Raw genomic sequence first — 13,614 nt, 5'->3', positions numbered from 1 at the left:
TGTACATTTATACACCTTTCTTGTTAAACATTTAACATAACGATATGTACATTTATCCACCTTTCTTGTTAAACGTTTAATATAAAGATATGTACATTTATCCATCTTTCTTGTTAAACATTTAATATAAAGATATGTACATTTATACACCTTTCTTGTTAAACATTTAATATAAAGATATGTACATTTATCCACGTTTCTTCTTAAACATTTAACATAAAGATATGTACATTTATACACCTTTCTTGTTAAACATTTAACATAAAGATATGTACATTTATACACCTTTCTTGTTAAACATTTAATATAAAGATATGTACATTTATCCACGTTTCTTCTTAAACATTTAACATAAAGATATGTACATTTATACACCTTTCTTGTTAAACATTTAACATAAAGATATGTACATTTATTCACGTTTCTTGTTAAACATTTAATATAAAGATATGTACATTTATCCACCTTTCTTGTTAAACATTTAATATAACGATATGTACATTTATCCACCTTTCTTGTTAAACATTTAATATAACGATATGTACATTTATCCACCTTTCTTGTTAAACATTTAATATAAAGATATGTACATTTATCCACCTTTCTTGTTAAACATTTAATATAACGATATGTACATTTATCCACCTTTCTTGTTAAACATTTAATATAACGATATGTACATTTATTCACGTTTCTTGTTAAACATTTAATATAAAGATATGTACATTTATCCACCTTTCTTGTTAAACATTTAAAATAAAGATATGTACATTTATCCACCTTTCTTGTTAAACATTTAATATAAAGATATGTACATTTATACACCTTTCTTGTTAAACATTTAATACAAAGTTATTTACATTTATCCACCTTTCTTGTTAAACATTCAATATAAAGATATGTACATTTATCCACCTTTCTTGTTAAGCATTTAATATAAAGATATGTACATTTATCCACCTTTCTTGTTAAACATTTAATATAAAGATATTTACATTTATCCACCTTTCTTGTTAAACATTTGATATAAAGATATGTACATTTATCCACCTTTCTTGTTAAACATTTGGTATAAAGATATGTACATTTATCCACCTTTCTTGTTAAACATTTAATATAAAGATATGTACATTTATCCACCTTTCTTGTTAAACATTTAATATAAGGATATGTACATTTATCCACGTTTCTTGTTAAACATTTAATATAAGGATATGTACATTTATTCACGTTTCTTGTTAAACATTTAACATAAAGATATGTACATTTATTCACGTTTCTTGTTAAACATTTAATATAAAGATATGTACATTTATACACCTTTCTTGTTAAACATTCAATATAAAGATATGTACATTTATCCACCTTTCTTGTTAAACATTCAATATAAAGATATGTACATTTATCCACCTTTCTTGTTAAACATTTAACATAAAGATATGTACATTTATACACCTTTCTTGTTAAACACTTGATATAAAGATATATACATTTACCCACCTTTCTTGTTAAACATTTAATATAAAGATATGTACATTTATCCACCTTTCTTGTTAAACATTTAATATAAAGATATTTACATTTATCCACCTTTCTTGTTAAACATTTAATATAAAGATATGTACATTTATCCACCTTTCTTGTTAAACATTTAATATAAAGATATGTACATTTATCCACCTTTCTTGTTAAACATTTAATGTAAAGATATGTTCATTTATCCACCTTTCTTGTTAAACATTTAATATAAGGATATGTACATTTATACACCTTTCTTGTTAAACATTCAATATAAAGATATGTACATTTATTCACGTTTCTTCTTAAACATTTAACATAAAGATATTTACATTTATCCACGTTTCTTGTTAAACATTTAATATAAAGATATGTACATTTATCCACCTTTCTTGTTAAACATTTAATATAAAGATATGTACATTTATCCACCTTTCTTGTTAAACATTCAATATAAAGATATGTACATTTATCCACCTTTCTTGTTAAGCATTTAATATAAAGATATGTACATTTATCCACCTTTCTTGTTAAACATTTAATATAAAGATATTTACATTTATCCACCTTTCTTGTTAAACACTTGATATAAAGATATATACATTTACCCACCTTTCTTGTTAAACATTTAAAATAAAGATATGTACATTTATCCACCTTTCTTGTTAAACATTTAATATAAAGATATTTACATTTATCCACCTTTCTTGTTAAACATTTGATATAAAGATATGTACATTTATCCACCTTTCTTGTTAAACATTTAATATAAAGATATGTACATTTATCCACCTTTCTTGTTAAACATTTAATGTAAAGATATGTTCATTTATCCACCTTTCTTGTTAAAAAGTTAATATAAGGATATGTACATTTATCCACGTTTCTTGTTAAACATTTAATATAAGGATATGTACATTTATTCACGTTTCTTGTTAAACATTTAACATAAAGATATGTACATTTATTCACGTTTCTTGTTAAACATTTAATATAAAGATATGTACATTTATCCACCTTTCTTGTTAAACATTTAATATAAAGATATGTACATTTATCCACCTTTCTTGTTAAACATTCAATATAAAGATATGTACATTTATCCACCTTTCTTGTTAAGCATTTAATATAAAGATATGTACATTTATCCACCTTTCTTGTTAAACACTTGATATAAAGATATATACATTTACCCACCTTTCTTGTTAAACATTTAATATAAAGATATGTACATTTATCCACCTTTCTTGTTAAACATTTAATATAAAGATATGTACATTTATCCACCTTTCTTGTTAAACATTTGATATAAAGATATGTACATTTATTCACGTTTCTTGTTAAACATTTAACATAAAGATATGTACATTTATCCACCTTTCTTGTTAAACATTTAATGTAAAGATATGTTCATTTATCCACCTTTCTTGTTAAAAAGTTAATATAAAGATATATACATTTATCCACGTTTCTTGTTAAACATTTAATATAAAGATATGTACATTTATCCACGTTTCTTGTTAAACATTTAACATAAAGATATGTACATTTATTCACGTTTCTTGTTAAACATTTAATATAAAGATATGTACATTTATCCACCTTTCTTGTTAAACATTTAAAATAAAGATATGTACATTTATCCACCTTTCTTGTTAAACATTTAATATAAAGATATGTACATTTATCCACCTTTCTTGTTAAACATTTAATATAAAGATATGTACATTTATCCACCTTTCTTGTTAAAAGTTAATATAAGGATATGTACATTTATCCACGTTTCTTGTTAAACATTTAATATAAGGATATGTACATTTATTCACGTTTCTTGTTAAACATTTAACATAAAGATATGTACATTTATTCACGTTTCTTGTTAAACATTTAATATAAAGATATGTACATTTATCCACCTTTCTTGTTAAACATTTAAAATAAAGATATGTACATTTATCCACCTTTCTTGTTAAACATTTAATATAAAGATATGTACATTTATACACCTTTCTTGTTAAACATTTAATATAAAGTTATTTACATTTATCCACCTTTCTTGTTAAACATTCAATATAAAGATATGTACATTTATCCACCTTTCTTGTTAAGCATTTAATATAAAGATATGTACATTTATCCACCTTTCTTGTTAAACATTTGATATAAAGATATGTACATTTATCCACCTTTCTTGTTAAACATTTGGTATAAAGATATGTACATTTATCCACCTTTCTTGTTAAACATTTAATATAAAGATATGTACATTTATCCACCTTTCTTGTTAAACATTTAAAATAAAGATATGTACATTTATCCACCTTTTTTGTTAAACATTTAATATAAAGATATGTACATTTATCCACCTTTCTTGTTAAACATTTAAAATAAAGATATGTACATTTATCCACCTTTCTTGTTAAACATTTAATATAAAGATATGTACATTTATTCACGTTTCTTGTTAAACATTTAATATAAAGATATGTACATTTATCCACCTTTCTTGTTAAACATTTAACATAAAGATATGTACATTTATTCACGTTTCTTGTTAAACATTTAATATAAAGATATGTACATTTATCCACCTTTCTTGTTAAACATTTAAAATAAAGATATGTACATTTATCCACCTTTTTTGTTAAACATTTAATATAAAGATATGTACATTTATCCACCTTTCTTGTTAAACATTTAAAATAAAGATATGTACATTTATCCACCTTTCTTGTTAAACATTTAATATAAAGATATGTACATTTATCCACCTTTCTTGTTAAACATTTAATATAAAGTTATTTACATTTATCCACCTTTCTTGTTAAACATTCAATATAAAGATATGTACATTTATCCACCTTTCTTGTTAAGCATTTAATATAAAGATATGTACATTTATCCACCTTTCTTGTTAAACATTTAAAAAAAAATAGTTACATTTATCCACCTTTCTTGTTAAACATTTGATATAAAGATATGTACATTTATCCACCTTTCTTGTTAAACATTTGGTATAAAGATATGTACATTTATCCACCTTTCTTGTTAAACATTTAATATAAAGATATGTACATTTATCCACCTTTCTTGTTAAACATTTAATATAAGGATATGTACATTTATCCACGTTTCTTGTTAAACATTTAATATAAGGATATGTACATTGATTCACGTTTCTTGTTAAACATTTAACATAAAGATATGTACATTTATTCACGTTTCTTGTTAAACATATAATATTAAGATATGTACATTTATCCACCTTTCTTGTTAAACATTTAACATAAAGATATGTACATTTATTCACGTTTCTTGTTAAACATTTAATATAAAGATATGTACATTTATCCACCTTTCTTGTTAAACATTTAAAATAAAGATATGTACATTTATCCACCTTTCTTGTTAAACATTTAATATAAAGATATGTACATTTATACACCTTTCTTGTTAAACATTTAATATAAAGTTATTTACATTTATCCACCTTTCTTGTTAAGCATTTAATATAAAGATATGTACATTTATCCACCTTTCTTGTTAAACATTTAATATAAAGATATTTACATTTATCCACATTTCTTGTTAAACATTTAATATAAAGATATGTACATTTATCCACCTTTCTTGTTAAACATTCAATATAAAAATATGTACATTTATCCACCTTTCTTGTTAAACGTTTAATATAAAGATATGTACATTTATCCACCTTTCTTGTTAAACGTTTAATATAAAGATATGTACATTTATCCACCTTTCTTGTTAAACATTTAATATAAAGATATGTAGATTTATCCACCTTTCTCGTTAAACATTTAATATAAAGATATGTACATTTATCCACCTTTCTTGTTAAACATTTAATATAAGGATATGTACATTTATCCACGTTTCTTGTTAAACATTTAATATAAGGATATGTACATTGATTCACGTTTCTTGTTAAACATTTAACATAAAGATATGTACATTTATTCACGTTTCTTGTTAAACATATAATATTAAGATATGTACATTTATCCACCTTTCTTGTTAAACATTTAACATAAAGATATGTACATTTATTCACGTTTCTTGTTAAACATTTAATATAAAGATATGTACATTTATCCACCTTTCTTGTTAAACATTTAAAATAAAGATATGTACATTTATCCACCTTTCTTGTTAAACATTTAATATAAAGATATGTACATTTATACACCTTTCTTGTTAAACATTTAATATAAAGTTATTTACATTTATCCACCTTTCTTGTTAAGCATTTAATATAAAGATATGTACATTTATCCACCTTTCTTGTTAAACATTTAATATAAAGATATTTACATTTATCCACCTTTCTTGTTAAACATTTGATATAAAGATATGTACATTTATCCACCTTTCTTGTTAAACATTTAATATAAAGATATGTACATTTATCCACCTTTCTTGTTAAACATTTAATATAAAGATATGTACATTTATCCACCTTTCTTGTTAAACATTTAATATAAAAATATGTACATTTATCCACCTTTCTTGTTAAACATTTAATATAAAGATATGTACATTTATCCACCTTTCTTGTTAAACGTTTAATATAAAGATATGTACATTTATCCACCTTTCTTGTTAAACGTTTAATATAAAGATATGTACATTTATCCACCTTTCTTGTTAAACATTTAATATAAAGATATGTACATTTATCCACCTTTCTTGTTAAACATTTAATATAAAGATATGTACATTTATCCACCTTTCTTGTTAAACATTTAATATAAAGATATGTACATTTATCCACCTTTCTTGTTAAACATTTAATATAAAGATATGTACATTTATCCACCTTTCTTGTTAAACATTTAATATAAAGATATGTACATTTATCCACCTTTCTTGTTAAACATTTAATATAAAGATATGTACATTTATCCACCTTTCTTGTTAAACATTTGATATAAAGATATGTACATTTATCCACCTTTCTTGTTAAACATTTAATATAAAGATATGTACATTTATCCACCTTTCTTGTTAAACATTTAATATAAAAATATGTACATTTATCCACCTTTCTTGTTAAACATTTAATATAAAGATATGTACATTTATCCACCTTTCTTGTTAAACATTTAATATAAAGATATGTACATTTATCCACCTTTCTTGTTAAACATTTAATATAAAGATATGTACATTTATCCACCTTTCTCGTTAAACATTTAATATAAAGGTATGTACATTTATCCACCTTTCTTGTTAAACGTTTAATATAAAGATATGTACATTTATCCACCTTTCTTGTTAAACGTTTAATATAAAGATATGTACATTTATCCACCTTTCTTGTTAAACATTTAATATAAAGATATGTACATTTATCCACCTTTCTTGTTAAACATTTAATATAAAGATATTTACATTTATCCACCTTTCTTGTTAAACGTTTAATATAAAGATATGTACATTTATCCACCTTTCTCGTTAAACATTTAATATAAAGATATGTACATTTATCCACGTTTCTTGTTAAACATTTAATCCATCATATAACCAAGCTATTCAAATCCTTTGTTGTAAAATATATAACTTTAACGTTCACAGGAAAGTAAAAAAAATAATAAATTCTGTTAATCGTCATATATTAATTTTTTTGAAAGATTACAACGATATAACAGTTCACGATAACGAGAGTGTTATGTATTCGTGAACTGTGTTCGTATTAGCCTAATCTCCAAAGCTATCTAAGCTTGTTAAGGTATTAGAATTAGGGCTGAAAATACCCTTAATTAGAAAGGTACCCGGATGGTGATGACTGAATGTAGTCTCGTCACCATAGGTTTCAGTTTTCTTTTGTAAGTTAATAAATTTATTATTATGGTTAGATTAATTTAGGTATCAGTTATTTCTCATTCCTGGGCCATGTGATTAGCGTACTTTTGATCAGAATGTATTCATAAATAAATGTATAAAACAATGATTCGAACTATGAGGTTATTACGGTTCCACGTATAAAGACTCGACAAGGCCAGGTGAGACTAGGCAAGTATAATTAATTTATCGTCTAAAACGTATCAGACTTTACTATATAGCAGAGCATCTTTTATTTATTTCTATAAACACAAGTTATTTGTAAAGTCTGATAAGCCTTTTTTGCATATTGAAAGCAAGCAAAATTACTCTATATTTTGTTTAAATATCGGTATTTAAAAACCTATACATTTGTATATTTTCTTCTCACTTCAAGAATATCTAATTTTGTTTTTATTCTTCCTTGCATAAATATTTTTTGTTCGCAGTTGCAATAAACTTACTTTTTCGTTTCCAAATCAACTATATATATTCTTCGTTAAAAGTACGTTTTCCGATAAAGACGTCCCTAACACTAGCCTGAAACAACAGTTTCCAATCCAAATGACCTAACAGCAGTTCGTCCATCTTTTTGTTGTTGTTGTTTATAATATACCTGATCACTCAATCTGAGCACGTTCTCTCTTTGGTTTGGCGACCATTACAGACCCACGAGAAAGATATCGAAGACAACACGGTTGGTAAAAAGAAGAAAATATACGTTACGTTTAAGTTGGAGTTCGTTTTATCAAACAAACAAAATTGTCTGTGAAACTTTTGCCACTTATATTCGTATGTATTTGTGATCTTAAAGAAACCAAATAAAATTACAGATTTTAAAGTTTGATAACCTGATGTTAGAAACGTGCCACTTTTTACGCTACTGTTCTAGTTTTAGTCTGAACACGTAACGAAGATCGGATATAAACAACTTTTAGTGGTCCTTGATTTAGACTTGTTCTTGTGAACTACCAGGCACACCAGATAGAGATATGAATAACTTTTCGTAGTCCATGTGGTCCTTGATTTAGACTTGTTCTCATGAACTACCAGGTACACCAAATAGAGATATGAACAACTTTTCGTGGTTCTTGTGGTCCTTGATTTAGACTAGTTCTCATGAACTACTAGGTACTTCAGAAAGAGGTATGAACAACTTTATACATGTAGAGGTGTATACAATCATCCCCCCTACAGTTTGGTCTGTTGAATTGTTTAATTGCATCACAGGGTTACAAATTGTGTGTTTGTTCTTGTGATTTTCGTGTTCCTACCAATCTAATTACATAATTAGGCCAAGATGTAGGCTTTTTCAGTAGCCGAAATGTACGTCTTTAATATAGGCGTGCTTCTAAGCTTTTCGATCTAAGCGACAGTTCGTAGGTATCAGTCAGTAGGCCTAAGAATACATGCAAGTATCGAAATTGAACAATCCACATAAGTGGTTGCGAAAATCATCCCCCCTGGTTTGTTTTATCCGGATTATAAATCTTAATTCAAGCCTCTACTAACTTAAGATTTTTTGAGAAAATAAGCAACCGGAGCGTTTATGTTTATACTTTATCCCAACTTGTCTTTTATGTTTATAGTCGTGAAATTCTTAGCTCAAGATTAGTACAGATAGATTAATTCAATTAGCGATCAGTTCCTTTAGGGATTATTGCAACTTTTATTCATTTCTCCATTTTATTTAGGCTTAGCTCATAATTAGCCCAGATCGATTAATTCAATTCTCCAATAATTCCATTAGAAATTATTGCAACTTTATATTAATTCCTTCATTTTGTTTAGGCTTAACTCATGATTAGCCCAGATCGATTAATTTAATTAACCAGAAGTTCCTTTAGGAATTATTGCAACTTTATAATAATTTCTCCATTTTGTTTATGGCCTAGTTCATGATTAGCCCAGGTCGATTAATTTAATTAACCAGAAGTTCCTTTAGGAATTAGTGTAGCTCTGTATTTATTCCTACATTTTGTTTAGGTCTAACAGCTTTTTTTTGTATACTTTAGGCTGAAGATAACTTATTTTGTAATTATTTAACTTGACAAGCATTTGTTGTCAAACACTTCACAATAAAAATACTAAAAATAACTAAATAGGATGTATATTTAAATACAATGTTTGTTTTAGTGGTTTTTTCTCATTTTCAATCACTAAAATGTAATAAAAATAACCAACTTTTGCTGACAATTATATGGTAAACTTTGGGTTTGACGTATTCTAAAGACGGCTAGCGTTAGTATTAAAACTTTAATTAAAATAAGTTACATAACAACGTTTCGACCTTCTTAGGTCATCTTCAAAGAGTCTCAAACTCTCATTATTAGCCTGAAGATGACCTAAGCAGGTCGAAACGTTGTTCTGTAATTTATTTTAAATAAAGGTTTGATACCCACGCTAGTTCTCTTTAGAATACATTTTTACTTCAAGTGCATTTCTCGTCATCACGGGTTCTCAGAAGTTACATCCTTCGACAATGGCTGGCTTAACAAATACAATATTTTATTTGTATTTTATCGATAAGAACTCGATAATTAATTATTTGATAGTTAGAGTATCACTAGACACAGGTAATAATTAACATGATTCTATCCTTGGGTCGTATGATGATAAAAAGAAAAGAGGAAACTGCTATTAATATGATACAAGGAACACTCACCATGCAAGCTAAACGATAGGTCTGAATGAATTATAACTCATGTTTTACCTATTGATATTGAAATTTTTATTTTTCGCTAGTCTGAATGAGCAAATTTACGTATAGTTTCAAGAATAACTCCTCTCTACATTTCCAGAAAAGTGACGTAAAAAGAAACAAGGAATAGATCTTGAAACGTTGTGAAGTGCAGGTTTTCAGAAACATATGTTTTACGGGAAATTCTGCGTCGTAGAAAATGCCTTATTTTTTCTGTTTTTTCAGTTTTTTTTTTTTTTACTAGTCTGGTAGTAACATTATATCAACATGGTGTTTATCTAATATATAATATTTATTGTGACAACTGGTACCACGGAAAGCCGTTAAACCTCTGACAGAGACCCTAATGTCACATTCTCATGTCAGTTGATGTGAAAGCACTTCAGGTTTTACTTGAATGGCTGCCAACTACGCATGTGTGTTTGTTTCTATTAACCAAAAGTAAGAGTGGATAGTCGAAAGAACGTTCGCACTAAATATCCACGTGTTAGTGGCGACTTGTTATGTAGTAAGAGACACTTCAAGAGTTCTGTTACGACGTTTATTAACCTCGTTCTGAGTAACCGTTAAGACAAAAGGTTCAGTGCCGTAGACGAAAAAAACTCGTCCAAGCCGATCGGTAACACAGTACCACGGACAAGTTAATTCGTTTCCAATAATACCTAACTGCAAACGCTAGATGTCAGCACCATACATACATTTGACCTAATTACATATTGTTTCACTTTCGATCCAAAATGGCGTCACGAAAAAGGTTACAAAATGAAGAAGCATTAGAATTCTATTTTAACCTTGGTTCGGAGTTGCCGTAGCAGCTGAAATACTTTGCAGTCAACAGGTTAAAATCTAAATTGCATAGGTTTGGGAATCTAACGTCTCTAATTCTCTGCCTGCTTAGATGGATCTTGCACTTAATTGATTCAACAGTATTAACCCGTTATAGTGGAAACGTATTTTTTCACTGTTGCAACAAACATTCGTCATGTAATAGCTCAACTTTAAAAATAACTCGTACGTTATCAAAACGTGTATTCTAAGTTTTCGTATTGGATTTTATTTTAACCCTTTCATACCAAAGTTATTTGCGCTGGGGATAAAAATGATTTTGAAGATCAAACGTAAAACTTAGTGTTAGTTGTTCGTGTGTTTTAAAGAAAAGCTAAATTTGGTTACCTGCTATGCCGACCGAGGAAAACCGAACCCGGGTTTTAGTGTTATAAGTCAGTAGACTTGCCACTGTCTCACCGTTGGACATTAGTGTTACTAAATAACCAGTGTAAACCACTGAAAGTTGAAAACTAAGTTGTTGTTTTTGAAATAAGTTGTGTAACATCATAATTGATGTTATTCACTGTCGGTGATTTTTTGTATCACTTTTTCAAGCTAATTAATACATCAATTAAACATCATTTATTTCAGCTACCTTTATTATTGTTATTTCTAATAATGTTCAAAATCATGTTAAACCTTCCTATTGTTCAGTTTTATATTTGAATTATTGTTTTGCATCGTTAACATAGTTTATGGATTTAGGACCTAGTTTAATCTGCTCAGCTGGCTGCTGCTTGTGAGATATTGGTGGGATTATGGCCGAAAATATTGTAAAGCACGAGGGTATTAAATTAAGAAATAAATAATTTGAATCTGTTTGTTATGTATTGATTCATGACTTTAACAGGTTCTGGTCAATCTGTGACACAGAATTAGCTTAATTAATTTATAACAAATTAATTTTTATTTCTAATATTTAGTATTATTGATAGGACGATGAGCTGTAAAACAAAAATCGAGAAATCATTAAACAATGACTAGTAAACAACCATGATGCCTAGAGTTTAATAAACAAGTTTATCTGTGCTTTTAGACACTAGTTTTCTCCCAACAATCCTCTGTGTGGCTCGAGATTGAAACCTGAAAAAATATAAATTAAACTGAATACCATTTGTCTTTGTACCATTGGGGAATTTCTATTTGTTCCATTCATTACATCCTACTGTGAAAAGTGTCTTAATTAAAGAATACCCGTTTTCTTAAATAATATTAGAGTTTTTTTTGTTCTGTACGTACGAAGGAGGAACTAACTAACAACCTAATTCTACTTTCCGAACAGAGTCTAGCATTGATTGAAGGTAATATACTACCAGGAGATGGAGTTCTGATTGGTTGTCGGTGAGTACATTTGAATTTACCACATCATTGACCTAACCCGACCGACCTTGTGTGAAACAGATGTTTTACGTGACTGTAGTGTTGTTATATTAAACTAATGTAATTACCTTCATTAAAAATAACTTCATATCTATTTGTTTTAGTATCCTACTGCTTATGGTTTTTCAGTTCTTACAATGTTTCACAATATTTATTGTATTTAGCTTTCAGTTCTTATTGTTACCAATATCTACAATACCTATTGTATTTAGCTTTCAGTTCTTAGTGTTACCAATGTCTACAATAACTATTGTATTTAGCTTTCAGTTCTTAGTGTTACCAATGTCTACAATATCTATTGTATTTAGCTTCCAGTTCTTATTGTTACCAATGTCTACAATACCTATTGTATTTAGCTTTCAGTTCTTAGTGTTACCAATGTCTACAATTCGTATTGTATTTAGCTTTCAGTTCTTAGTGTTACCAATGTCTACAATACCTGTTGTATTTAGCTTTCGGTTCTTATTGTTACCAATGTCTACAATACCTATTGTATTTAGCTTTCAGTTCTTATTGTTACCAATGTCTACAATACCTATTGTATTTAGCTTTTAGTTCTTAGTGTTACCAATGTCTACAATACTTATTGTATTTAGCTTTCAGTTCTTATTATTATCAATGTCTACAATACATATTGTATTTAGCTTTCAGTTTTTATTGTTACCAATGTCTACAATACATATTGTATTTAGCTTTCAGATCTTATTGTTACCAATGTCTACAATACCTATTGTGTTTAGCTTTCAGTTCTTAGTGTTACCAATGTCTACAATACCTATTGTATTTAGTTTTCAGTTCTTAGTGTTGCCAATGTCAACAGTACCTATTGTATTTAGCTTTCAGTTCTTAGTGTTACTAATGTCTACAATACATATTGTATTTAGCTTTCAGTTCTTAGTGTTACCAATGTCTACAATTCGTATTGTATTTAGCTTTCAGTTCTTAGTGTTGCCAATGTCAACAGTACCTATTGTATTTAGCTTTCAGTTCTTATTGTTACCAATGTCTACAATACCTATTGTATTCCATGATATGATTTTCATCCTCATTTCAGATTTTAACAAATATCTTCTTGAGTTTTTAATATTTAGTGTTCAACTGATATCTCTCGTGTGAGATGTTTAACACCAGCTCTCTGTGTTCTATCAGTGACGTGTTTTAGTCTTTACATCGTTCTACCAGTATTTGCTGTGTTGTGTTTTAATCTTTACATTGTTCTACCAATATCTACTATGATGTGTTTTAATATTTATATTGTTTTACCTGTTGATACGTGTTTATTCATTGAGAGCACATGTACAAAATAAAAGTTTTTCCTAACTACAGGTGGCAGCACTTATCTC

The 13,614-nt window shown here is 27.3% G+C and overlaps 1 protein-coding gene across 4 annotated transcripts in view; it reads left to right on the top strand.

Moving 5' to 3' along the window:
- The window catches only part of LOC143238008 (adenylate cyclase type 2-like), a 186,822-nt gene that overhangs the window by 126,945 nt on the left and 46,263 nt on the right, over positions 1-13,614 (top strand). For all 4 annotated transcript variants that reach the window (XR_013020380.1, XM_076477876.1, XM_076477874.1 and 1 more), the window contains one exon: positions 12,174-12,232. Coding sequence is in view for 3 of the 4 variants with exons in the window: in XM_076477876.1 (XP_076333991.1) it covers positions 12,174-12,232 (59 nt within the window). In the remaining variant the exon portion in view is untranslated. The remainder of the gene's footprint in view (positions 1-12,173; positions 12,233-13,614) is intronic.

This window comes from Tachypleus tridentatus, chromosome 13, assembly GCF_004210375.1.
Source record: "Tachypleus tridentatus isolate NWPU-2018 chromosome 13, ASM421037v1, whole genome shotgun sequence".
Classification (NCBI taxonomy): Eukaryota; Metazoa; Arthropoda; class Merostomata; order Xiphosura; family Limulidae; genus Tachypleus; species Tachypleus tridentatus.
The sequence above is the reverse complement of the archived record's forward strand: the minus strand, read 5'-3'. Positions and strand labels throughout refer to the sequence as shown.